General features: G+C 40.1%; 1 protein-coding gene across 1 annotated transcript; it reads right to left on the minus strand.

Annotated features, from left to right (window-relative positions):
• Positions 1-2,755: 2,755 nt before the first annotated feature.
• On the minus strand, positions 2,756-27,923 carry RARS1 (arginyl-tRNA synthetase 1). The gene is made up of 15 exons (XM_036240894.1): positions 27,856-27,923; positions 26,551-26,685; positions 23,930-24,118; positions 22,653-22,761; positions 22,020-22,120; positions 21,306-21,427; positions 19,166-19,286; positions 16,198-16,327; positions 14,856-14,960; positions 12,382-12,560; positions 11,513-11,622; positions 8,885-8,990; positions 4,491-4,663; positions 3,831-4,078; positions 2,756-2,970 (listed from the first exon to the last, which is right to left on the minus strand). The coding sequence occupies exons 1-15, from the start codon at positions 27,898-27,900 to the stop codon at positions 2,861-2,863; spliced, it is 1,983 nt and encodes a 660-aa protein (XP_036096787.1). The 5' UTR covers positions 27,901-27,923; the 3' UTR covers positions 2,756-2,860.
• Between the last annotated feature and the right edge of the window lie 14 nt (positions 27,924-27,937).

Genomic DNA, 27,937 nt, shown 5'->3' on the forward strand with positions numbered 1-27,937 from the left:
TGAGGAGACTGCCAGGATTTAGGTAAAACTAGTTAAGGTTGTGACACCCCACGCCCAGTCTCATTAGTACTTAATCACTCGTGCCCAAAGTGGCGTCCCCAATCTGATTTCTATAAGCCGTCTAGTTCACTTCCAAAGGTGACTCAAGGGATTGGTATCTCTATCCCGTGACAGCTACAGCTGTATTTGGTCAACATGGGCTGGGCTATGATACAGTAACATAGTATAACCCCCAAATCTCCATGGAGCAATAAAACCATGTTTATTTCTTGCTTACATTTCGTGTCCAGTGACGGTCATGTGAGGTTTACTCCACATACTCACTGAAGGGTCAGACACCAACAGCGTGTGGCTATAACATGAGATAAGAAGGCTTCCGTTGTTACCACTGGGGAAGAGAACGCACGGAGAACTCACTCTTTTTTGTTTCGGCCTAGGGTTCGACAGTCGATTCTACTCCCGACCGGATGGCCAGCTCCAGCCACACGCCCTAACTGAAAGGCAGCTGGGAAAGTGGGTGGGTACCTGGTGAACAGTAAGTGCTCTGGCCACAGCCACCTACTGCCTAATGTCGGCCTGGCACACCTTGACCAGTGCACCCAGCAAACATCACCGGCAACATTTACTGTTTAGCCCTGCTGGTTTGGCTCTGTTGGTTGAGTGTCATCCCACGCACCAGGATGTCGCCGGTTCAATTCCCAGTCAGGGCACATGCCTGGGTGGCGGGCTTGATCCCCAATAGGGGGTGTGCAGGAGGCAGCTGATCGATGTTTCTCTCATTGATGTTTCTCTCTCCTGTCCTCTCTGAAATCAATAAAACATATTTAAAAAATTTACTGTTTAATATCCATCTATTTAAATATACTTACCAAGACAAAATGTAATAACTTTTTATTAATACGTGACTAAAATCCAGTCATAATTGATTCCCAATCGCATATCTAATAGTTTGTTAAATAAAGTAGAAAGAGAACTGCCTCTCCTGTCCTAGTCTCTGGGCCTGGGAGAACATGTCAGGTTGCTCACTTGAGCTCCCGTTTAGCCGTTCACCTTGCTGGTGCGGCACTCCATCTCTGGGGTGGCTCAGACTCTCACTCCATTTCCCACTGTAGAGTCAGTGACTGGCACGCAGTAAGTGCTCAAGATGCTTAGATGGGTCAGTGTTCTCCAGGGAAACAGATTTATTTTCCAGTCCTCGAGGCCGGCAGTCCAAGGTCAGGTGCCAGTCGGTTTCTGGTGAGCGCGCCATCTTGCTGGCTTGGAGAGGTCTGCCTTCTTACCACGTCCTCCAACGGCAGGAAGAGTCAGCTCTCTGGTATCTTCTTATAAGGCGACTTATCTTATTGATGCCACATCCTGTGACCTCACTGAACCGTAGCTACTTCCTTACTCCAAAAACAGACACCGAAGACTCAGGGTTTCAACATGAATTTTGGGGAGACACAATCAAGTCTTTAGTAATGAACTACTTTTCCAAAGGTCTTCTTTCTAGAAGAAACCTTAGAAATCATCAGCAGTTCCTCTTTTTACAGAAGAAGCTGAGTTTCAGAGGCCAGCTGTCTTGTCCGCACTACACGTCCTATAAACTAGCTGCAAATTCCTACAAATTAATGATCTAAAATTCCCACAAAAACACAGAGTCTAATCGGGCTCTCCTTCAATCCACTGTCTTTTGCAAGCACTGTCTATACTTATGTCATGGAACTGTGGCCAATATAGAAATGCAAAGCATGCCAAACATAAAAAAATTAAAAAAAATTTCAACTAACCCATGTACTTTCATTAACCTCAATAAAATTTCTGACTATTATTACATACCAGTTGATTTGTCACTGGTACTTATTGCTATAACTTATTAAGATCAATTGGAAGGTTCCTTTGACCTTGGAGACTCTTGGAAACCTCACGGAGCAATACCATTCTTGTTTATTAAGCACTTGTTTCTCAAGGTACTGTGTTAGCTTCTTTGCATGAATTCTCATTTCAGTGTTGTATTGGCAGATTACACGAACTACTGCCACAAACATCACCGTTAGCCCCAATTCCGCTGACCCCAATTCCGCTGACCCCCCTCACCGTCATCAACAATCTCAACCTTCTGTCTTGCTTAGCAGAACTCCAGTTTCATGGAGTGACATAATATATACCAAGCTCCGGGAATGAGTCTTGACAGCTCTAAGGAAATCATGGCAATCCTGTTCTTTGCTTAGATAGTCAGGTTTTTCCAGCTTCCCTTGCAACCAGGATTGGCATACAACCAATGAGATGATGAGTTAACCTGAACTCCAGGAAAATTTCCGGTCTGCTAAATTCGCTTGCCCCTTCCCCCAAAGGCCTAGTATAGTGCCAGTGCAATCTTTTGCCAAATGGAAAGAGCTTAAATTTGGGAGTTAACTACACATGGACATGAATCTTGATTTTGCTCCTGAGCAATTCAGGGCAAGCTCCTCACTTTTGTCATTTGTTAAATAGGGATAATATCTACGTAGAACAACAAAATAAGGAGTAAATGGGACACTGAAGGTGTCTAGAGTAGGGCTCAATAAGTGGGATTCCTTATCTAATAAAATTAATGAAAACATCCCTGCCATGCCCGTAAATATCCCCCTGAGGTACACAAACTATATGTTACTCCATGGCCCCCACTAAGTCATTTGATTCAATACTCAGCAGAAATATGCATATTTATGGAAGCAATTTTGTTTTTCTTTTCAGAAGCCTAGTTGTTAGAGATAAAGAACCACATGTTATATAATTGACAAATTTCCTTTACTTGTTTTTACATCCACATGATTGTAAAAAAGCAACAGTGCTCATGGCCACTTTGGTAACGACACACAGTGTTCAAACCTCAGACGAACTACATTCTCTGGACAGGCTTTAGTCCCAGGATGTCGAACCCCTTGGCCATGACAGCAGCCACCGCTTCGCACAGCAGCATACGGCACATGTTCACCTTCAACACTTTTCCTGCGAAGACAGAATCACAGACAGTAACTCATTTGTTTTTCTTTTGGAAAATCGTTATTCAAGAATCTATGCCACTTCTAGATTTTACTGAGAAGTGAATAGCCCAACCCATAGATGTTTGTTTCGGGGCTTTAATTAGAATCACCTTTACCTTAAACTATAGAGGCAATCCAAGAAATAAAGGTGCTTCTGTTCAGGAAACCTATTTTTATCTGATAATAAGGATAAGGGATACAAGGTTTAAAATGATTACAACCGTAGATTTCATCTTTCCTTTTAAAATTTAGAGTTCTTTCCCAGGCCTCACGATCTTATGTAAGTATGAACTTTAATACCATGATAATGGTGAGATTAATGAAGTTTCAGTTCACAGGCATGGACCTCAGAAATACCTACTTGCCCTGTGACACATTAATTCAGTCTACTTCATTAACTTTGTAATGTGACAGAGCAGAAAGCCTAAGGTAAAAAAATACACATCATTTTTCCTCCCAAGGGCAGTTTTCCATGATCAAGAACCCCAAAGACTTGTCCTGGAGCCCTAGTCACACTGCGTTTGTTGAAAACGTCCTGGTCCAAACGAATGGTTTTCCAGTTGTTTTCTTTGGAGCCTTATGTTTCCCTGACGTGCTGAGGGTGGGAAAACTAGTCTGTCTGGGAATGAGAAGAATTCCATTTATGCTTTTATTAGAGCTAGTTCAATTTTGTCTGTTATATACAGCATAGATCATTGTGCAATTGTTTGGGAAAAGGGAGTGGACAGTTCTATAAATAAAACAAGTTGAAAACCACCCATACTCAATTCATATGAATGCATTGCTGGCGTCCCTTCCTCAATGTGACCACTGGATGTCACTTACCAGTTTGTCGATCTTTCTCCACACAGTAGCAGCTATCGTAGAATTCAGTAAAAGTAGTTGCCAGCTCATAGATATAATCACAGAGAGTGTGGAGAAACAGGTCATCTAAAATCTTCTGCAGAATCTCAGGGAACCGTAAAATGCACCGGCCTAGTTTCCATTCCTTCTCATGATCTAAAATGATCTTGGTCTCTCGAGCAGCCTTCTGGAGCATCTCCTCGTCAACACTGGCCAGACGGGCAATAGACCTGGAAAGTCAGCAATGACCACCATCGCACTCCTCTCTGTTAGGCACATTCCTCTTCACTTGGAAACGTGGGATAAGAAGTGACTGATATAAAATGAATCACCCTGGCCAGTTTGGCTCACCAGTTAGAGCATCGGCCCAGGACCAAAAAGTCTCGGGTTCGATTCCAGCCAAGGGCACGTACCTTGGTTGAGGTTCGTCCCTGGCCCTGGTTGGGGTCGTGTGGGTGGCAATCAATCAATGTGTCTCTCTCACATCGATGTTTCTCTCTCTCTCTCTCTCTCTCTCTCTCCCCCTCCCTCCTGCTCTATCTGAAGATAAATGGAAAAACACCCTTGGGTGAAGATTAAAATAAATAAATGAAGTTATCATTTGGTTTGGAGCAAGACAATGTTGTACCCATAAATAATTACCTGATTCTGGTGAAGGCATACAGCAAGTAAGCAGCTGTGTTTCCTCTGTCATCCAACATTTTGTCAAAGGAGAAGATGTAGTCATTCAACCGGTTATGGGAAAGATCAGCATATTTGATACAGCCATAGGCAACAGATGTCTGAGCAGCCCTCAATTCCTCTGCGGATAAGACCTTTTGGAAAACAAAAAGACTTCACAGCTTACTGACCACTGCCTTTGTGCTGGTGACTCACAGGTGGAAGATGGGGGTAGGGAGCATCTAATGGTGCTTCTTTATCAGTAAACTATGGAACAGCATGGCTCCTCTACACAGAACATGGCGAAAACGTAACTCATTAACTATGCATAAAAGAATGTTTCCTTGAGAAACTTGATTTGTAAATTGTGAAGTGCCGGCTTGAATATTTGTTTCCAATGTACTCAGTACATACAAAACTGAAAACACCAATTACATTATACCTGTTTCATTCCATAAAGATTCTAAGGTAGCAGACAGAAAATAAGATAGCAAAATAAAAACTAAAAAATTAGGGTCAAGCAATTGATGGAGATCAAAACGGGGTGTCAAGAGTAGAGGAAGAACTCATGCACTGTTTTGCCCATATCTGGTCACACATTCTGAAGCATTATTCGGCCACACATAAGTAATTAAGGATTTCTGTTCTGGACATGATTGAGCAGCTCGGAGTACACTAACCCTTCCACCAAAAGCAACTATTTAAAACCTGGATGAATTATATGAAACAAGCATTTTAAGTCACCAGAGAGCATCAACACAAGCAAAGTTTGGGGGGGGGAGGTATGTGATTTTCTGGAGAAGGGAACAAGCAAATTCCATGTTCACTTGACATTTTCTCTGAGGGCATTTCCCAAATCACAATGTGCTGGGCAAGGGGAGGACAGAGCTCAGATACTGGGGCTGCCAAAGAACAGGGGACAAAGCCACCAAGAGGAGGAAACCACGGAAGAGTGAGACAGTCTGTGAACACAGTTCTTTCAAACTGTCCAGCGCCAGCACTAACAAGGCATGACTCATAAACAAATCAAGCAGCAAAGAGCAGGTGGGTGGTTTGAAGAGCTGAGAAGAGATTTCAGCAGCTGTGTAAGTCAATACCCCGGTGAAACCATTAGGGCCATATTTCAAGATTAAGAATCTAGTTCAGCCCTAACAGAGCCAAGGCTAAGATGGACAGCATTAAGATAATCACCTAGTATGCTATCTGCAGCCAGAAGACAACTTAATTGATCTTTGGAGGAAAAAGACATTACCCAGAACCTTTATAATTGTTCATTCACAATTTCAGCTTCTAGTAGAAAATAAGGAGGCTTGGTGAAAAAGCCAGATGAAATGACTAAAAATCAAAGAAGTGGGGTGGGGAAAACAAAGACAATAGTCACAAAACACCCCCAGCAACTTAAAGTATGAAATTGTTTAGAATGAAAAGCTACCGTATTTATAGTGGAGAGAGTATCACCTTAACGAAGCAATCCAAATGAACGTTAACCTTCAAGAGTTATCCACATTGTGTGCCCCTGAAATAATGATGTGAGAAGAACTCTTGCGAAGACGACATAACTTGAATTTAATTATGAGGAAACGTCAGACAAGTCCAGCTGAGGAACATTCTACAAGAAAACTGGTGTCCTTCCAAAAGTGTCCAGGTCATGAGAGTCAAAGCAAGAGCAAGGACCAGCTCAGATGAAAAGGATTAAGGGTGTCTCCGACTAAGAGCAACACGTGACTCCGGACTGGAGTCTGGCCTAGGAGAAGGACACTCGTGAGACAAACAGTGAAACCTGAGTAAGGCCTGCAGATTACTTTGTAGTGTCAATGTTAACTTCCTGAGTTTGATAATCATACCACATCTATGTAAGATAATTAGAAGAGGAACAAAATTGGATGCAAAGCTTCAAGATATTTTGCATACAGAACAAAATATAATACCTGAAGTAGAAATATTCAAAATGAAGCACGGAGAGAAAAAAAGTAAAAAAAAAAATCAGAGTGTGAGACGTGGGACACAATCAAAAGTTCTTCTTCTAAAAAATATATTTACTGATATTTTATAGAAAGAGGAAGGAAGAGGTGAAAGAAACATCAACGTGAGAGCAAAACATCAATTAGCTGCCTCCTGCCCTCACCGGGGACCGTGCCCATAACCTGGGCATGTGCCCTGACCAGGAATTGAACTGGAAATTCTTTGGTACATGGGATGACACTCCATCAACTGAACCATACTGGCCAGGGCTAAAAGCTCTAACATAATACTTGGAATTCTAGGAGGAACAGAATAGGGCAAAGATGCAATATTTGAAGAGATATGGCTGAGAATTTTCTTTTTTTATTTTAATCTTAACTCGAGGACATTTTTTGACATTTTGTTCAGATAAAATGGGAGGGGGAGAGAGAGAGAGAGAAACATCAATGCGAAAGGGACATATCAAGTGGTCGCCACCCACATGACCCAACCAGGGCCAGGGACAAACTGCAACCGAGGTACGTGCCCTTAGCGGGAACCAAACCTGGGTCTCTCCAGACCGCAGGCTGATGCTCTAACCGCTGACCCAAACCGGCCAGGGCTGGCTGAGAATTTTCTTAAACTGACAAAAGCACTCAACACAGATTCAGGAAGCTCAGCAACTCCCAAGCAGGGTAAGTACAAATAAGAGAGATAAACAACTTACCCTCCAGTCTCAAACCACAACCAGGCACTTCTTAGTCAAAGTACCAAAACAAAAGCTAAGAAAAATATAGAAATCTGAGAAAAAGATACATTATTTTCAAAGGAGTAGCAATAAGAAAAGTGATATTCAAAAGAAATTATGGCAGCTAGAATACAATGGAACATCATCTTTAAAATGCTGAAAGAACAGCCCAGCTGGTGTGGCTCAGTGGTTGAGCACTGACCCATGCACCAAGAGGTTGCAGGTTCAATTCCTGGTCAGGGCACATGCCCAGGTCGTGGGCCAAATCCCCAGGGGGGGAGCATATAGGAGGCAGCCAATAGATGTTCTCTCTCATCGATGTTTCTATCTCTCTTTCCCTCTCCCTTCCCCTCTCTCTCAAATCAATCAAGAAAAAAAAAATTAAAAATAAAAATAATAAAACGAAATAGAAAAAGAAAAATGCTGAAAGAACAGCTGCAAAACTGGAATCCTATACCCAATAAAAATATTGTTCAAAATGAAGGTGATATAAAGTTTTCAAATGCTGAAAAAAAAAAGTCACCAGCAGACTAGCACTACAAAAAACAAAACAAAAACCCCAAAAAACCCACCACCACCACCACAATAACCCAAAAAACTAAAAGGAGATCTTCAAAGAAGGAAAATAATTCCAGATGAAGTAAAAAACTGCAGCAAGGAATAAAGTACACAGGATAGCTAAATATATGGATAAATATAAACACTTCTGGTTTAAAACAAACACTCGGCAAAAGACTTGAACAGACTCTTCAAAAAAGAAGATACCTAAATGTCCAATAGGTATATGAAAAGGCAGTCAACATCATTACTCACTAGGGAAATGTAAATTTTAACCACAGTGAGATGCCACTGCACACTCATGAGAAGGGCTAATATAAGATGGACAAAATCAAGTGCTGATGAAGATACGGGGCAACTGGAACAATTATGTATTAGTGATGGGAACTCCTTGGACATTTGTAATACAGTTCATGTAAGCCCACCCACTGTGCTGCCTATTCTGACGGCTCATCAGTGGCTTTAGGTGCTAGGAGTGACAGCCATGACCACTCTACCAATGCTCCCAGAGAAAGAAGCCCGCAGATGCAGACTCTAATGTGGGCTGGAGACTCAAAATGTCTCAGTCCACAATATCACTGGTTCAAAGCAATGACAGGTAAACTGCCAGTAAGAAGCAGAGATACTATGCTGCATTAACAAAGGACAAAAGCTATGTTCTGTAATAGCTAAGAACTACATTTTCAAAATAAATACTCAGAAATTCACGAAACAAACATACTGTACAATAAAATCTGTGTAATATAAGCCTGTTCTAAGTGGACTGACTCCTTATAATCCTTTCCAGTTCTACCACTAAAACAAAAACAGTCCTGGCCGGTTTCTCAGTGGTTAGAGCATTGGCCCGCGGACCCAAGAGTCCTGGGTTCGGTTCCTGCTAAGGGCACGTACCTTGGTTGCAGCTTGTCCCTGGACCTGGTTGGGGTTGTGTGGGTGGCAGGCAGTCGATGTGTCTCTCCCACATCGATGTTTCTCTCTCTCTCTCTTCATCCCTCTCCCCCTCTCGCTCTATCTGAAGATAAATGCAAAAAATGTCCTCGGGTGAGGATAAAAAAACAAAACAAAAACAAAAACAAAAAGTCACAACACAGTGCACAATACACAATATGCAAATAAGATCTTGAATTACCTTGTCTCTTTCTTTTTCCTTCAGTTTGTCCATAGATCGTTTTAGTCCTTCTTCCAAAAGGTCTATGAGGCGCACTGTTTCACCCGAGCGTGTTTTAAACTTCTTCCTAAAAAAAATTCAACGAGATTCCTAACTACAGATTTTAAAACAGACTTGACTTAGAAATCTTTGAAAATGAAGGGCTGACACTACCCTATTCCAGCTGGCAACCAGGCATGATGCCAGAAGAAAGAAACAGGGGTACTTTCAAGAGTTCTTCCTCTATAGCCCTCAACTCATTTTATGCTTTAGGCTCCTAACAGCATTCTCTACGTGTTCACCATTAATACATTCCCTAAGATGGAAAGAAACAAGACATTTGTTATTTTGTTCTTTTCCTGAACACAAAGTTTGGCATAGTTGTTTTACCTTCTTAGAAAAATTATTAATAAGATACACTTTTGCTTGTAGAATTGTTAGGGAAATAGGCAAATTCTTGACTGGAAGAATCTTATTTGCATTTCTCTATATAGTAACCAACACTGAATGCATATTATAACTAGCTGGAGAAGTTAAAAATCCTTCAAACACAACAATGCTACAAATGAAGCATGCTTTTCTATCTCACTAAAGTCTACTAAAATAATTGCGATACTTCCTATTAGTTATATTTTCAGAGTTGCCTCAGACAGGATCTTCTTGCCCTTTATTACAGAATTGAAACTCCTTTATTATCCCAGAAATACATTAATCACTTCATGGCTTTCCTTATCCCATCTCCTCCTTGAATGTCCAACTTGCAAATCTTCTGTCTGATAAAATGATATCCATCATAAAGCCTAGTCAAAGGGGTAAGTGAAGCCTTCCTTAACATCACTACTTCGCAGTAACTGGTCTTCATTCCTCCCTACCTGTGTCCACTTTGACTTTTTTGTTTTTGTGTGTCTATTCCTCTGACCAGTGGAGGGATGCAGATCAGAATAACAAAAGAGCTTTTAAAAAAGAAGCTTAATACCCATGTTAGACTTAAGCCAATAACTCGCCTGGTGGGGCCTGGCATGTGCATTTTAATAGGCTCCATAGACAATCACTCTGCTTTAGATGACAGGCTCCTTCAGGGAGGAGACCACATTCTGTGTATCTTCATGTACACACCGTGGAGCATCCAGTCGATGCCATGCACAGCAGATGCTCAATAAACAGGCATCCAAGGAATAACAGAGGAAGGATTAAATAAAAGGATAAATTATTTATCCCCGCCAGGGTGGCTCAGTGGTTGAGTGTCAACCCCTGCACCAAGAAGTCACTGGTTCAATTCCGGTCAGGGCACATGCCCAGATCCCCAGTGCAGGGCATGAGGAGGCGACCAATCGATGTTCTCTCTCACTGATGTTTCTCTCTCTCTCTCTCTCCCTCTCCCTTCCTCTCTCTAAAAATCAATAAAGAAAAAAAATTTAAAAAGAAAAGTATGCCTTAGGTATCACATGATAAGGAAGTTAAATATCAAGATATATTTTGGTGATAAATATCAAAAATAGAAGCAAATTTATTTTATGTAGGAACAATCTTCTAAATATTAGTTCAAAAAAATCAACAGTTAAGAAACTAAGATACTGGGCAACCCACTTGGGTCCCCTCCCCTCTGTGGGGAATCTATCTTTTAAATAAACTTTCCTTTCGCTTGAAAAAAATAAAAGAAAAAAAAATTAGATACTATAAACAATACTCAACTCATTGGTTAGTTTTTCAGCACTTTCCTAGGACCATGGACATCAGATGCCAGTGTCTTCTGATCTAAGAGTGCAGCACTACAGAAGATTCATGTATTATAATTAAAAAATGTTTGCTGTTGACGCTAAGGTCTTTGATCTCCAGATCTAAAATAATAACCTGGCACACCCACCTACACACCCACATGCTTAACTGGGGCTTTTGTACACTGGCTAGTAAGGCACCTTGAGCTCCTTTATGTGGTTTTTATAAGCACCACTGTCTTCATGTAATGTTAGCACTTGGGCCGTGTCACCAAATCTACAATTCCACAGATTTTAAAGACATGATGATTAAACAGCTAAGTCATCTCTATTGGATATAAAATGTTAAAAATTTTGTGCGCCTTGGAATTGATGACCACTGTATATAAGTATTTGCCTGTATTCACCTTTTCATCTCATGAGAGTTGAACAGAGTGGGGGAGAGAACTGGATTACAGAAAACTGAAAGTATGGACACTAACATGTATGTCTCAATAAACTTAATATTTTTGAGATGAGCATAAAAATGGAAGCTGTGCATCCTAAAACTCAAATATTTACAAAATTATTGAACTATACTGTTGAATATTTTGTTTAAAATCTAAGGAGGTATTGTGATAGAATTTACAATTTAGATCTGTGGGAATGAAAATTGGTTAAGCCTATAGTTTGGTTTTCATTCAGCTTTGCACAATCTCCCTAAAAGGGTACATCTCTGGTGGTGATAAGACAGAGGAATAAAACAGCTCCGCTGGGTTCACCGCTAGAGCATATGTAGTGTAAAGAAAGTGTGGACTTTTAAAATTCTATTATGGCATCAAGTGAAATACAGCCTCTTCCAAAGAAATCTGGGGGTCAGGCATGTCATTACCACCTTCAGAGTTTCCAGACTCACTTATCTTCCCCCAGCACCACACCAAATCCAGCATGAGTCACCCGAGTTACTTTAGGGTCATACCAACCAATCATTTGAGCAGCAGCAAATACTGTCTGGAAGTGCACAGCCTACAAAGGAACAGAAACAGAAAGTTACTTGGTAAACTTTCTAATAATATAAAGACTCAAAGCTCTCATATTTAAGGATAAAGATTTAAAAAATTTAAATTAGTTTGGCCAGTGTGGGTTAGTGGTTGAGCATGAACCCATGCACCAAGAGGCTGCCAGTTTGATTCCCAGCCAGGGCACATGCCCAGGTGTGGGCCAAATCCCCAGTGGGGGACACGCAGGAGGCGGCCAATCGATGTTCTCTCATGGATGTTTCTATCTCGCTCTCCCTCTCCCTTCCTGTCTCTAAAATCAATAAAGGAAAAAATAAATAAAATTCAAATCACTCACAAATCTTATAAGGTAAGTGTAATTATAAAAGCTCTTTTTAACTCCCTATATATGAGAAATATATGTATAAGCAGGACTGTTAAAGTCTCTATGTTCAAAGGTTTTTAAAGCAACTGAATTTAGGGCAGGTTCATGGCACTAATTTCAGTTAAATGTCCTGCCAGACAACCACCATTTCAGATAGGATGGTCGCTGAGGCTCAGAGAAGTAACACTGTTTCCAGTTTATGGAGATAAGCCAAAAAAGCTGGGCAGTGTCCAAGTCTGACCAAATCCAAACCCTGTTCTTTCTCCTATGTTACAATGCTGTTCTAATTTTTGGTCTGTGGGGAAAATGTATAGTCTTCAAGTGCCAAATGCCACAAATCTCACCATACCACCTCACCTCCAATCAGACAATGTAAGAACATGTACAAATCTACAGACTCACTTGTCCACTGTCCACCACATAGATAATCGTATTCGCTTTTTCCTCATACAGTCTTTGTTTAATAGCAGCCAGGTCAGATGTATCATAGGTATAACCACCGTCCGATTTTACTATGGTTAACGGTATGGAACATCCTGGGACAAATACAATCTTTCTGCCATCATCCACTTGCACAAATCCTAGAAAAATAATCTTTATTAATAATGTTAAAAGAACTCTGAAAGACTATAAACACTCAGCCGTTACAGGATATCTATTAGAGAGCTCAAGACATTACGTGATTTTCTTCTCCCTGTGACCTATGCACCTTGGAAAACGGCTCCTGTCAAGGCTGTCCGGGCACCCAGGGTGTTTCAGGGCACAGGTGAGACATCCTGAAAGTTTCCTGGACTCACACTACACTTGGCTCCCAAATTCTCTGTACAACACCTCCCTGGAGCCCACCTGCTCGCAGATAGAGCACAGGCAAATCCATGCTTTTTTCCAAGCTGGAGCTTCCTCTGGGAGAAAGATGCAATTTTATCACTGCCTCTTAAAATGTATTGAAAGAACATAATGACAATAACATCAGCTATATTTAAGTGTTAAAATGTGCCAAATACTGCACTAATTCTTTTTTTAAATATTTTTTCTTTATTGATTTTAGAGAGAGAGGAAGGGAGAGGGAGGGAGAGAAAGAAACATTGATGAGAGAGACCATCGACTGGCCACCTCCTGCATGCCACAACCCCCCTCTCTGGGGATTGGGCCCACAACCCGAGCATGTGCCCTGACCTGGAATCTTTTGGAGCATGGGTCGACGCTCAATCACTGAGCCACACTGGCCAGACTACTATGGTAATTCTTATATTCAAGCTTCACAATAATTCTATGCAGGAAATACTATTACTTTTGCTTTTTAACAGTTTAGGAAACTGATGTTTGGTTAAGCAAAGGCAGTATAAAACGGTGGTCAAAAACTGCCTCGGTCTGAATCTCAGACTTATCACTTATTAGCCAAGTGACCTTGGGAAGTTGCTAACTTCTCTGTGCCTCTTTTCTCATCATTAAAAGTTTTTAAGCCCTGGCTGGTTTGGCTCAGCGGTTAGAGCGTCGGCCTGCGGTCCAGAGAGACCTGGGTTCGGTTCCTGCAAAGGGCACGTGCCTCGGTTGCAGTTTGTCCTCGGCCCTGGTTGGGTCGTGCAGGTGGCAACCACTCGATGTGTCCCTTTCACATCGATGTTTCTCTCTCTCCCTCCCTCCCTCCCTCCCATTCTATCTGAACAAAAAATGGAAAAAAGTCCTCGGGTGAGGATCAAAAAAAAAGAGTTTTTAAAATTTTTTCTTTTTTTGTTAAGATTTCTTTTGTACTGATTTTTTTTTTTTTGTACAGTTAGAGTGGGAGGGAGAGAGAGGAAGAGAGAGAGAGTGAGAGAAACATCGACGTGAAGGGACACATCGAGTGGTGACGTGAAGGGACACATCAGACTATAGAGGTTAAGAGGAAAAAAAAAAGAACAAAAAGCCTATTTGAAGAGGCTACCATTAGCCAAAAATAAAATAATTTAAGTATTAAAAAAATAATAAAAGTAATTGAAAAATAAAAAATATACTAAAACTTCATTTATAATAACACTAAGAACTTAGAAACTAATTTACTTATAACACTAAGAAACTAATTTATTATTCTGAAAATTGATACAGAAAAATAAGATCAAACATTTTACTGTCAAAACGAACAAAAAAGGAATGACAGAATACCACCATTTTCCAATCTCTAATGAAGTAATGGATCAAAATCACGATCATCAATACCTCCTAAAACCACTGGGGAAAGTCCAATGTGGAAATTTAAGGAGAGATCAGATGACAACACCTGAACCCAGTAATCCATCTTAACATCACAAAAAGAGCCAACCAGACATTGGTTGCAAATAAACAAAGGACAAAACAAGAAAAGAGAACATGATCCTAAATTGAATCAAGCATCTTTAGAAAACAGAGATGAACCATGTTAAAGAACACCATATGGAAAATTCTGTAGAACAGAAGGCCCAGTTCTAACAATAAGAGAGAAAAAGGGGGGAAGGAAAAAAATACCTATGGATTTTCAGAACTTAAGATAGATCTTAAACAAATGCAATGTTCAGACTGGAAAAAAAAACCTATGATTAAAAAAAGATTATTAATCAATCCAAGATATTTAAACTCTGATGGGTCACTTAATAATATTAATAAATTATTACTAATTTTCATGGAGTGATAATGGTACCAAGATTCTGGAGTAGGAGAAAGAGAATGTTCATTTTGGTGAACAGTCATGGATGAAATGATATGATGTAAGCAGTGTATAGACACAATAAGGTTACTCCGTATTTGTAATTGTTAAAGTTGGGTGACAAGTACATAAAGCTGGGGGAGGGCACTATAATAGTCTCTCCACTTTTGCCTTTGAAAATGTCCGTAAGAGTTAAAAAAAAAAAAAAAGTGCCTACCTTTATCTTCAAATTCCTTTACAACATCATTCATCCTATCTTGATAGAAGGACTCCCCCCTCTCTATTAGAGAGATGTCCAATGCATCGTAGATTTTATTAAACTCTAGGGAAAAAAGTCACCAAATGAAGAAAATAGTTAAGAATGGAAACAAACAGGAAACATGCATCTTACACTAAAATACATTTTTTATTTAATTAAAACATTTGGAAGAAAATGATATTAAAAATGTACAATACAGCCCTGGCCGGTTTGGCTCAGCGGTTAGAGCGTCGGCCTGCGGTCCTGAGAGACCCGGATTCGGTTCCCGCTAAGGGCGCGTACCTCGGTTGCAGTTTGTCCCCGGCCCTGGTCGGTTGTGCGGGTGGCAGCCACTCGATGTGTTCCTTTCACATCGATGTTTCTCTCTCTCTCTCTGTTCCTCTCTCTCCCTCCCACTCTACCTGAACAAAAAATGGAAAAATGTCCTCGGGTGAGGATAAAAAAAATAAAAATTAAAAAAATAAAAATGTACAATACATAACATTATATACACATTGTCACTTTGAAAATGTGAGAAACTGTGGTAAGATACACATCAAAATATTATCAGTGAGTGGAATTATAGTTAATTTTTATTTTCTTTTTTCTATCTACATTTAAATTTTTCTACAAAGAACATGTACTTCTTGTGTAACTTTAAACTATTTTATTTTAAAAACATGTTAAATAAGAACAAAAAATGAAAAGCCTTTCCTATTTGAAGATCAAATATTTACTAAATTTTCTTTTGGTTTTCCCTAATTTGTACATGTCTGTCTAGCCATGCATTATACAACATTTCACTACCTAGTGCTGTAAACAGCCATCATCAGCCTTCTCTTTCAAAGAGCTACTGGCTACTCTTGTCCATTTATTCTTCAAAGTGACTTTTACAATTACTTTGTCAAGTCTGAAAACGTAAAATTGTCTTAAAATGACAAATGAATTTGAGTAACAAGGGGACTTTGCATGATACTCTATCCAAATATTCTATTACATCTGCTGTGTATTTCTCTTCCTTTTGGTCCTGCACATTTCTGGATAAATGTATTCCTATGTGTTGTATAGCTTAGGTTGCTACTGTAAACAGGACCTTTTCTTTTTCACTTTCTTTCCTAATTTTTTTCTGATCTCTGAGAAAGTTAAATTTTGCACCTGCCTGTCTTAATAAACTTTAATGGTTGTTTCAGTTTCAGAAAATATTTAAGAAAAAAATCTATTTGCCAGTCCTTGAAAGTTTAACATATCACTTAAGGTCAATTCTGAATAAAGACTCAAGGAAACTACTTGCTAAATGAATGAACAAAGTCCAGAAACTCACCTTGGCGGGAGGCATCACAGATAAGCTTCCAAGCTTTTATGATATCTGGATCTTTACTCTGGAGCAGAACTACACACTGGTATGCTCGCTTCTTAAATTCCTCCTCAGTATCAAATCTCTTCTTGGATTCCTGTGTTTAAAAAAAAAGTAAAGTTTGCCCAGTCCGTGTGGCTCAATGGATTGAGCATCGTCCTATGGACTGAGAGGTCCTGGTTCAATTTCCCATCAGAGTACGTGCCTGGGTTGCTGGCTTGATCCCTAGTGGGGGTTGTACAGGAGGCAGCAGATTGATGTATCTCTCTCACATGGATGTTTCTAACTCTCTCCCCCTTCTTCTCTAAGAAATCAATAAAAACATATTAACAAGAAAGTAAGAAAGGAAAGTTGCCCTGGATGGTGTCCTCAGTTGGTAGTTGGTTGAGCATTGTCCCATGTACCAAGAGGTCACCAATTTGAGTCCTGGTCAGGGAACACATTCATTCAGGTTGTAGGCTCAATCCCCAGTACAGAGTGTGCAAGAGGCAGCTAAATGATTGATGTTTCTCATCGATGGTTCTTTCTCTCCATCTCCCTTCCTCTCTCTCTCTAAAATCAATAAAAACACAAATTAAGAAAAAGTTTATAAAAAGAGCCAACCCAGTATTCTATAAAATCTGTTCATTTCTAAAAAAAAAAAAACAACACCAAAAAACCACCAAAAAGCCAAAGAGCAAGGAAGTGAAAATTCAGAACACCAGAATAAGTGCTCAATAGTCAAGAATATTGTTACAAATTAATATGCCAAAGAATATTATTTCTTTTGAAATCATTTTTCTTGAAAATATAAAATTCTCACCATGGGGCTACCTCCACTTTTCTAATTCACAAAAGCCTACTCACACCAATGCTTTGGTATTCCAGTAGAATAAAGAATAGCTAACAAGCCCTGGTCGCTCTGGCTCACCAGTTACGAGGACTGGCCCGCAGACCAATGAGTGGCGGGTTCGATTCCAGTCAAGGGCACGTACCTCGGTTTGTTCCCGGCCCTGGTTGGGTCGTGCAGGAGGCAACCAGTCGGTGTGTCTCTCTCACATCAATGTTTTTCTCTCTGCCCCTCTCTCTACCTCCCTCTCACTCTATCTGATGATAAACAGAAATATATCCTTGGGTGAGAATTAAAAAAAAAAAGGAATAGCTAACAAGTGTAGGGCTGATTTTCATTCTACATGTGGGCCTGGATTAATACTTTTTTGGTAATTAAAAATAAAATTGCTTTCATGTTTTATTTCTATTTTATTTATTTATTGTTTTTAAAATTTTTTTCTTTATTGATTTTTGGAAAGAGAGGAAGGGAGATAGGAAAAAAGACAGAAACATTGATGAAAGAGAACATCCACTGGTCGCCTCCTGCATGCCCCCCACTGGGGATTGGGTCCCAACCTGGGCATGTGCCCTAACCAGGAATTGAACCAGCGACCTCTTGGTGCATGGGTCAATGCTCAACCACTGAGTGTTAACAAAAAGTTGCCAGTTCGATCCCTGGTCAGGGCACAAAGCATATTTTAAAAAGTAAACCAGTAGACATGTCAACCAAAGCTTTAAAAAAAAAAAAAAGCAACACATGCTTACTGTAAAATATATATGTATATACATATATATACACATACAGATGTGTGTGTGTGTGTGTGTGTGTAAGCTCATCCCAAACTAACCAGTGATAACATTTTGGTGTATAATTCTAGACATTTGCAAATACATACCTATATGTTTTAACAAAAACTGGAAATATATAGCTTTTCTTTCACTGTGGTTTCAAAATTTAACAATGTAGTATAAACATCTTCTTGCATTAATAGATTTGCCCCATTATATTCAGAGCACAGAATTCAAACAGGTAATTATAACATTAGTTACTTTACATGTCTCAAATCGGTAAACATTTTGGTTGTTTTCAACAGAAAATATTTATTTACCAAAAGACAAAAAAAAAAAAAAACCCCAAAATCCCAAACAAGAAACAGAGAAACCCCAGAAATGTTAACTTTTTAATGTAGTAATCCTATTCTTGGGAAATTAAGATAAGAAAATAATTTTTAAAAGGGAAAAAAAATCAAAAGGGTTAACATCTAATACTTTCAACAATAAAAAAGTAAAATAAAATAAGGAAGGAAAATACATGTACAAAGTTGTTCACTTGAATATATAAGAGCCCCACAAAACAAGGAAAAAAAATCAACAACAGAGCAATATAAACTTTGGTAGACCAATCCAACAAAACAACATGCAGTTGTATCATAGAGTAACATGAAAGTGTTTATAATGTTAAATAAATACAATACAAAACGATATTATAATCACGAATAATGTAATAAATGTTTGTATATGGATAAGTCAAGAAGTCAAAGAAAGTTGACCACAATGATTGATTTCAAGTTAGGATTTATGCTAAATCTGTATTTTAAAAACTGTAATGTATAAAATTAAAAACAACAGCATCAAAAACATTTTAAATACTAGGATGAGGTGGGAAAAAATATTTTAAATACTAAAATGTAGTCCGGCCAGTGTGGCTCAGGGATTGAGCATCGACCCATGCACAAAGAGGTCACCAGTGCGATTCCCGGTCGGACACATGCCCAGGGTGTGGGCCCAGACCCCAATGGGGGGCATGCAGGAGGCGGCCAGTGGATGTTCTCTCTCATCTATGTTTCTATCCCTCTCTCCTTCTCCCTTCCTCTCTCTCTAAAATCAAAAAAGGAAAAAAAAATACTAAAATGTATTTTGATTAACAAACCCTTAAATTCACTTAATAATAGGTAATGTGGTAAAATTTAACTTTTAGTATACACCAATACAAGAGCGAGGATAATGTGTTAAGGAGTGGGGAGTTTAGCAAATTTATTTAGACCAACAGTGCCTTCTGAACTCCCTAAGGAAACAAAAAATTATGATGAAAACACAAATAACATAACAATAAATGGTATCAAACCTTGTAAAAGGCCTGAAGATCCCCAACAGGAGGCGAAACTGTTAGGTAATCTGGAAATTTATCTTGCAGGTGAGCAATGAGCATGCCAAACTGGGTTCCCCAATCTCCTACATGGTTTAATCTGGTACCAATCAGAAAACATAAAATAATTTTAAAATGATAAAGATGTTTAATTCAGAAGAATTATATACAATTAGGTACCACACATATTTCGGTGCCAGCACAATACACTGTTTACTCTGTTGTTTCCTCAACTGGCAGGAAGCTCCATGAGAGGCAAAGGCCACGTCTGTCGTTGATCAGTGTTTACCCAGTAATACAGGCGGCACAGAGCAGCCTCCACGAATTGCTGAATGAATGAAGTCTCTATCAGTGGACTGTGATCTGTTTACGGTGTAGTTGACTGGGATCATGGCAGCTGAGCCAATGTTGGTCATTACCACAATTTCATGAAAATTTAACTTTTAAACCAATTATCTCAGTGTAATTTATGCCAGTGTTCCTTAAATGTCAATGGACAAATTAGTCAAAATACATGTCAATCTAACTACTTCTCACCCCTCACTGCTTTTAACTAATCTCAAACCACCACATCACCTCTTAACTGGATTATTACATAGCCCTCTAACTTGTCACTACAGTTCTCCCTTCTTTGCCTGGCTTCTTCACGGAAGCCAAAGTAATATCTAATCAGATTACAGACATACCTCATTTTACTGCGCCCCACTTTATTGCGCTCCACAGAAGTCGCATTTTTTTTTTTTTACAAATCGAAGGCAAGAACCTCCACCAGCAAAAAGATTATGAGTATCTTTACTGTGGTACTTGCTTTATTGTGGTGGTCTGGACCTGAACCTGCAGTACCTGCAAGGTGTGTCTAATGCATGATTCTAAGACTCTCCAGTAGGTTCCCATCACACTAACAGAATCCCAATTTCTTTTTTTTTTCTTTCATAATTGAGATTTTATTGTGTGTTTTGAGAATAAGCACACAGACATTTCAATCTGTGCACAATTTTTAACATACGTACCAAACATGTAAAGTCATGTAGTTGTGATTCTTTTCTAGACTGTTATTCCAGTGACTTTCCAGCTTAAAATTTGGAGGCTAATTTTCCTCAAGAGTATCAAGTACCAATATCTTCAAATGTTGATACGCTGTTACATCAAAGTCCCACTAACTTACAATTTAATATCATATATACTACATAATCAAATTTTCAATCTTTCATAGCACATTAACAAGGTTACTAGGAAAACTGGACTACCACGCCAAAGATGTTACAGAGTGCACGGACTTCCGACAGGGAGAGCCAAGATCAAGGAGTGGTTTCTTTAGGAAACAGTTATACCAAAAACATGGGAATAAAAGTAATTTAAAATGTTCAAGACCTATTAAATGCACAACTGACTCCAAACTGCCATTTAGTATGCTTTGTATTACAGGATATAAAAATCTCCCCCATCTATGGAATGTTAAGCTGACACCCAAGACAATCAAAGCCTCCCATATTCAATATCCCACCATTTACAGAATCCCAATTTCCCACCACGGCCTACCAGGCCAGCATAATCTGCCCCTGGCCTACTTCTCCCTGTACTAGGGTATAAATCCCTGATATGCAGGAGGCGCTCAAGAAACAGTTTTGGAGTAAACTGGGGGTGGGGGGTACTTTTTCTTTGGTTCTGCCACCATAGAGGCTAAAAAGTTATTAGTTCAGAAGAGAGGCCCAAGACATAGTTTATTTTAAAAGACTGCTGGATGGCCCTGGCCAGTTTGGCTCAGCGGTTAGAGCGTCGGCCTGCGGTCCAGAGAGACCCGGGTTCGGTTTCCGCTAAGGGCATGTACCTCGGTTGCAGTTTGTCCCCGGCCCTGGCTGGGTCGTGTGGGTGGCAACCACTCGATGTGTCCCTTTCACGTCGATGTTTCTTTCTCTCTCCCTCCCACTGCATCTGAACAAAATATCAAAAAAGGTCCTCGTGTGAGGACTTAAAAAAATAAAAAAAATAAAAAAAAATAAAAGACTGCTGGATGATTAGAAGCAGGACCACACTCATGAATCACTGATTTAGTCAAAGATTCTTTCTCAAGCGACATTTGTCATTTTCCGTAAAACTTTCCAAAGGCAAGAGTATATACCTTAGCACGTCATATCCTACAAATTCAAAGAGGCGGCACACGCTCTCTCCTATGATAGTAGACCGCAGATGGCCTACGTGCATCTCTTTAGCGATGTTTGGAGAGGAAAAGTCAACTACAACCTGGGATAGAAAATAAAGAGAGAGATTTTTATAGACAACAATGTTGTACTATAACTATGTAATGTTTTGATAAATACAGCTGCAGAGGCAATCATATTACAACATACAAATAAGTCAAAGTAACATGCTGTACACCTTAAATATACACATTATGTGTCAGATATATTCAATAAAAAGACATTTTTAAAATGAGCATTTTATTCTGCTAACACATTCATTAATAACATGTAATAATAAACTCAGACTTAAATAGTAGCTTGGCTGGTAATTCAATTAAACTGTATTAAGTTTTTCTGATGCATCTACCTGTCCATCATTAACTAAAAAAGAAGCAAATTTGTGTATACAGATTACCTGTGATCTATTTCCGCAATACCTCAAAAATATCAGCTGGCTACCTCAAATACCTTATGGAATAAAGTGAAAAGAAAAATCACGTAACAAGCAAGATCCAGGAAAAAGGCTGTTGTAGTTATGTTCATAATCTCAAATGTTAATGATTAAATTTCAATATGAGAAGTGAAAGCCATTCCCAGTTATATAGCACTTTTCATACAGTGTTAAGTGTATCAATTAAAAACTGTACATGTACCTTTTTGTTCTCTCCAAGGGCAGGTAGTTGAACACCATTCACCAGGAGATTACTCAACTGTTTTGAAACAAAGTCCTTTCTTAAGTGGACGTTAATGAAACCTAATGAACAGTAGAGGGGAGAAAAAAAATCAGATAGCCTCCTATCTTGAAAGTTTCCCCCCAAGACTTTCTCAAGTTCACTTTTGCTGGCTCCGGAGTGCTAACCTGGCTTTGGCAAAACCCTTCAGGATGCCAGTACCACCTGGTGCCTTGACTTGGGGCCTCTTGTCAGCTCCCTGCTTCTGCATGTATTTCAGACCTTACCACTCTCCTGAAAGCTTACTTAATTCAGTGCCCCTTCACTCTCAGCAAATCAACTGTTCACCTCTTAACAAAAAACAGCCCTTTAGCCATAGATGTAACTGCCATTATCTATCCTTTTGCTGATGAAAAACGGTATCATACAGAGGTAAAGTAACTTCATCTAAGATCAGGCAGCTAAGTCTAGAGTAAAATCTGTTTCCTAACTCTCATCATCTTGTTCCGTATACAAGTCTTAACGCTATATTTATATTTAAAAGTGGCTTTCATTTTTATTTAAAAAACGGCTCAGCATCAATGCAACTACTTAAGAAGGGTAACAGTGTCATACCGGGACCAGCAATTTCAACTTTTTCGATACATTCATTGTCTGGGAGGTGTTTGGTAATGTTTTCAGCAATTTCTCTTGGGTTAACTCTCTGTTCCTTGGTTTTAAGCATCTATAATACAATATAAAACGATTCATTACACAACTGGTTTCAGCAAGTTACTCAGAAATGCACAGCTGACAAAGCACTGGATGCATCCGACACAGACGATCACAAGGCAGGAGCAGAGAAGTCCAATGACCTTGCACATGGACAGATTAAAGCATCAAGAATCAACAGTCTCAAGAGGAATATAAAAGTGCCAAAACCATGTGATCTCCACTTCAAAATGAGTTGCCACACATATCTATAACTTTTTTATGAAGACATAACAAGTCTTTAGTTATTACTCCTGTTTCCAAGATTTCTACATTTCTAATTTTCAAATCACAAGTGTGTGTAAAATGTAGCCTTGGGTAATAACAAGCACCCTTATAAACGTAACCCCAATGAAGACACAAAAATTATCGGGAGAAAAAAGTCTGGACTGTTTAGCCCTGGCCAGTTTGGCTCAGTCATTAGAGAGTCAGCCCAAGGACCAATGAGTTGCGGGTTCGATTCTGGTCAAGGGCATGTAACTCAGCTGTGGTTCATCTGGCCCTGGTTGAGGTCATTCAGGAGGCAACCAGTCAATGTGTCTTTCTCACATCGATGTTTCTCTCCCTCCTTCTCACTCTATCTGAAGATAAACTGAAAAATATCCTTGGGCGAGGATTAAAAAAAAAAAATCTGTACTCTTTAGATTAACCCTTTCTATTCAACAAGGAAAAGAAAGCAAAAAGCTTCAAAGCAGGGGAATTAACCACAAACATTAGACAATGTACCTATTAAAAATAGGAAATTCTGACTGAAAATGAAATATGTTAGCCCACCTCAAAGTTGCATCAAGTATTTGATGGAAATGCTGGTTGATAAATGGCTAATTTTTAATCTTTTGCCTTCTAACACTCATCAATAACACAGAGCAATCTTGGATACGACAGGAGGGAAGTAGAAAGACAAAACAGTAACAACTATTGTCCTTAAATATTGAGACTACTTATAAAATTTAACTGCATATTCAAATCTGTGCTTCTTAAAAATTAAAAACATACACCTCCTTTTCTCAAGTATTTCAGTATTTCAGAAAATGTTTTCACTGAGGACATAACAATGTGCTATTATTTATGTAGATGGTAATGATGATAATAATGCATAAGAAGATCAAATCACCAAGAGTGCCTCATAACAATGCACTCACCTGAGAGATACCCATGGCACTATTACACTGATAGTCCCCAAACTTGGGCTGTTGACTTGGTGTCACTATTAGAGGAGGGTTTTCTAAATCTGGGTATGCAGCCTTAATGGCACAACCAAAGATCTCTTGTAGGCGGCTATTGATGTTGATCATATTTTTGGTTGGTTTGTTCCTTTCTGCTTGAAGACTCTGTAAGAGAAGAATAAAAATATGTCAATAAAACATTAAATTATCATATGAAATTTTCCGAGTTATTTTGGGGAACCTTCAGATGTCTCGAGGAGACTGAAAGGTAACATAGTCCCAAGTTCTCTTTCTACAGTTACTCGTTCAGAACAAAACAGAGAAGGAAGTATAAAGGGCTGACTAAATCTGCTTCTTAACTTCTCTAAAGTTCTGGGAAAAAAAAAACAAAACAGTATAAAGTTGACACATATATCAAATGCTGGAAGTGAAAACTCTACGAACTAAAAACAGTAAAAAAAACTTTGTCAAGTATATGCTTATCTAACCACTATCCGCTGTACACCTGAAACTCTTCATTGAAATGCTGACGCTGCTGGCACGAAGTGGAAGTGACAGGCAGCATCTAAATATCAGAATTATAGGTGGTTTTGTCGTACTGCTAAATAATCCCATGTTGGGACTACTCCTACCTCCTATTTCTCCTTTTCTGTGAAGTGGAATACTTTCATTTAAGATGATATATAATTAGTTACCTCTGTTATTACACTTATCACACCTTCTCAAAATCATGTGTCTCTACCACCAGACTTCTGGAGGCAGGAAAAGTGCTTATTCATGGCTCTATCCCTGGCACCTAGCATTGTACCTGCCATGTAGCAGGTCAAGAAGTGGTGACTGAACATTTATGCTTTTAATGGACTACAAATAAAAAGGTTGCCCACAACTAGTCTATTTTATGTTAAACAAAATGTTAATGATGGCAATATAAATAGAAAAAAAAATAAAAGCTGTAACTCGAGTAGCAGTGTCAAGAACTGAGCCTAACCTGGCCAGTGTGGATTGAGCATCATCCCATGGACTGAGAGGTCCTGGTTGGATTCCCAGTCAGGGCACATGCCTGGGTTCTGGGCTTGATCCCCAGTGGGGTCGTGCAGGAGACAGCAGCTCGATGCGCCTCTCTCACACTGATGTTTCTCTCTCTCCCTTCCTCTCTAAAAATCAGTAAAAACATATTTTTCTTAAAAAGTAGGAAGTCTAAGAATGTAAATATTATATTAAAAGAGGCACTGTTCCTCCTCATGCCAATATCACTGCTTAGGCACTGTGACTCGGGAGGCCAAAGTCTTTGTGAAAGAACCAACGTGCCTTCCACCTTCCACTGACAGAGTTCTCCTACTCACACACGTGTGCTTTAAAACACACTGTACTTCCTTATCTTTTACATAGCCACTAGCACGTATTAGTCATTTAATAATACTTTTGAACTAAAATAAACATAGTAGAGAAGTGAGTATAAATAACTGTGGAATGAACAAGGTACTCAAAAAGGTGAGATATTTTGGGGAAGATTCCATGGAAGAGGAATTTTGTGATTTTAGAAGACTCAAAGACAAAGCTATTTGAAGCAGAAGAGAGCACACACAGGCAATGAAAGACTACTTGAGAGTGGGGTGGGCAGAGTCTAACATGAGTAAATGGGATCCACTCTGGAAAAAAAGACCCAGTGCCAGTGCAGCCTGGCTGAAAGTGGTATACACACACAGGAGGACAATAAGGGAGTGAGGTCATCCCCTAGGACGTGCCATCAGCAGAACTGAATGGCAGGCCAAGAAATTAAACCCCAACTGAAACAAGCTCAAATCTGACAAAACCAACGAACACTAATAGATTATGAGGTCATTACATAACAAACAGCACAAGCTTCATGGGGGAAAAAACTGTTCTAAAATATTAAGTGGAGCCCTGGTCAGTTTGGCTCAGCGGTTAGAGCGTCAGCCTGCGGTCCAGAGAGACCTGGGCTCGGTTCCCGCTAAGGGCATGTACCTTGGCTGCAGTTTGTCCCTGGCCCTGGTTGGGTCGTGTGGGTGGTGGCCACTCAATGTGTCCCTTTCACATCGATGTTTCTCTCTCTTCCTCTCTCTCCTTCCCGCTCTGAGTAAAAAATGGAAAAATGTCCTCGGATGAGGATAAAATAAATAAGTAAATAAATAAATAAAATATTAAGTGGAAAAAGAACCTAACCACTATAAAATATAAAAATAAAATGGTAAAATAACCAACTTAGGGCAGAAGAGGACTGTGGGTGTATTTTGAAACATTTCTGGGGCACGTATTTAAAACTCAAAAAATATTTTGTTAAGAAAGGCACAGGTATAAACTAGAAAATCTTAACCCTACGTGAAGCTAACTTTAAGCTGGCCAAACATTTAGTATGATGAGACATTTCAAAGAGCCCTGGGAGGACAAAACAGCACCAACTTCTCCACGCACCAATAACTGAATCCTAACTTGTTTAAGGCAGGGAAAAGAACAGGGTTTCTTTCCTCCTTTTCCCCAAGTCCTTAGGGTAAACTTTCTGAATCTTCGATAACAAGGGGTTTTAAAAAAATACAATAATTCAAACTGTAGAACGAAGCCAGAACTGCAGGACTCACCTTTTGAAGGATATTCAGTCGATACTTTAATTTTAAATTTTCTTCCTGCAACTGCTCCAATTTTGGAGAAGCTTCTAAACAGCCACCGTTTTTCAACCGATCAACCTCAGCAGTCAGAGACTTAATCTCTTTTTCCTATGGAAGAAAAGGCACTTTGCTTGGTCTAATATGGTCAATTGTACCATACTTCCTCCTTTCCCCTCTCCACTTGGAGGTGGCAGGTGGCAGGGATGGACTTTCCCTTCTCAAGGTGTTTGATGACATTAGCACATTATCCTTGATAATATGAATACATTACAGTGTATTCCGAGAGAGGAATAGGAGTTTATTAAGCACACAATGGGATAAGCCACATATCCCCAATTTCTTTCTCTGGCTCAAGTGTCTGCCTTTTGCCCTTTCTGGGACAAAATGATTTTCCTATTTCTTCCTTCCTCTTTGTTTCATGTCTTGGGTCCTAGACCAAGGCTTTTTACTGTAATGAACCTAAAGTTAAAAGACATGACAATTCAGAAGGAAGTAAAGCTTCCAACCTAACTGCGTTACTAAAGGGGAGTGGCCTCACTTGAAACTTCAGAATGTTTACCAGGACCTAACTACAACCACACCAAACAAACGAAAAACAGTTGCCATAAATGAACATACGTTCTGTTCCAGGCGCTGAGCAAAACCCTTCAGAAATTGTACCTGTACTTCTTACCGTAACCCGGTGAAGAGCTACTTATATGCCCACCCTGGCAACGAACATATGCTCAGGGCAGTCAACTCGCCAATCCACTCGATCAATTTCAACTTCGCTCCTGCCGACTTAGTGCCGACCGGCCAACCCCTCTCCTCGCCCCGCCCTACCCGGGTATCGGAGGTAATGGAGCGGTTCCACTTTCACTTATTAGCTGTGACGGGGAAGGCAGAGCGCCAGCTCCTGTTGGATAACGAACCACGCCGTGGGCTTCTGAGAAGCCCTCTTGCCCAGCATCACGGCTGCACGGTGGCTGAGCTGCAGACCGGGACCCAGGGCTCCTGCTCTTCTCCCCCTTCCCTTTGCCGGTCCCGCCCGCACGCGCGAAGGAGGGACACGGAGGGGCAGCTGAAAAGAACTCGCCGGGCTCCGGCCCGACAGGAGATGCTGGTCTGGGGCGTGGGAGAGCGAGCGGACCCTCCGCCCCGCTGCACCGCACTGTCGCACGGGCCGGACCGAGGGGTTCTTTCTCCCCCACCCTGCGAGGGCGTTAGCCTCCTGGCAGCGCAGGCCCGGGGCCTGGTCCCTCCCCTCCAAGCCTTTCCACCGGCCCCACGCGGCCCGACCTGCTCCTGCAGCCGCGCAGAGCAGCGAGCGACCAGTCCTTCCATCCTCCTGTTAGCGTCTCGCGCAACAAGTGGCCGGAAG

Source organism: Molossus molossus, unplaced genomic scaffold (assembly GCF_014108415.1).
Source record: "Molossus molossus isolate mMolMol1 unplaced genomic scaffold, mMolMol1.p scaffold_m16_p_4, whole genome shotgun sequence".
NCBI classification, from domain to species: Eukaryota; Metazoa; Chordata; class Mammalia; order Chiroptera; family Molossidae; genus Molossus; species Molossus molossus.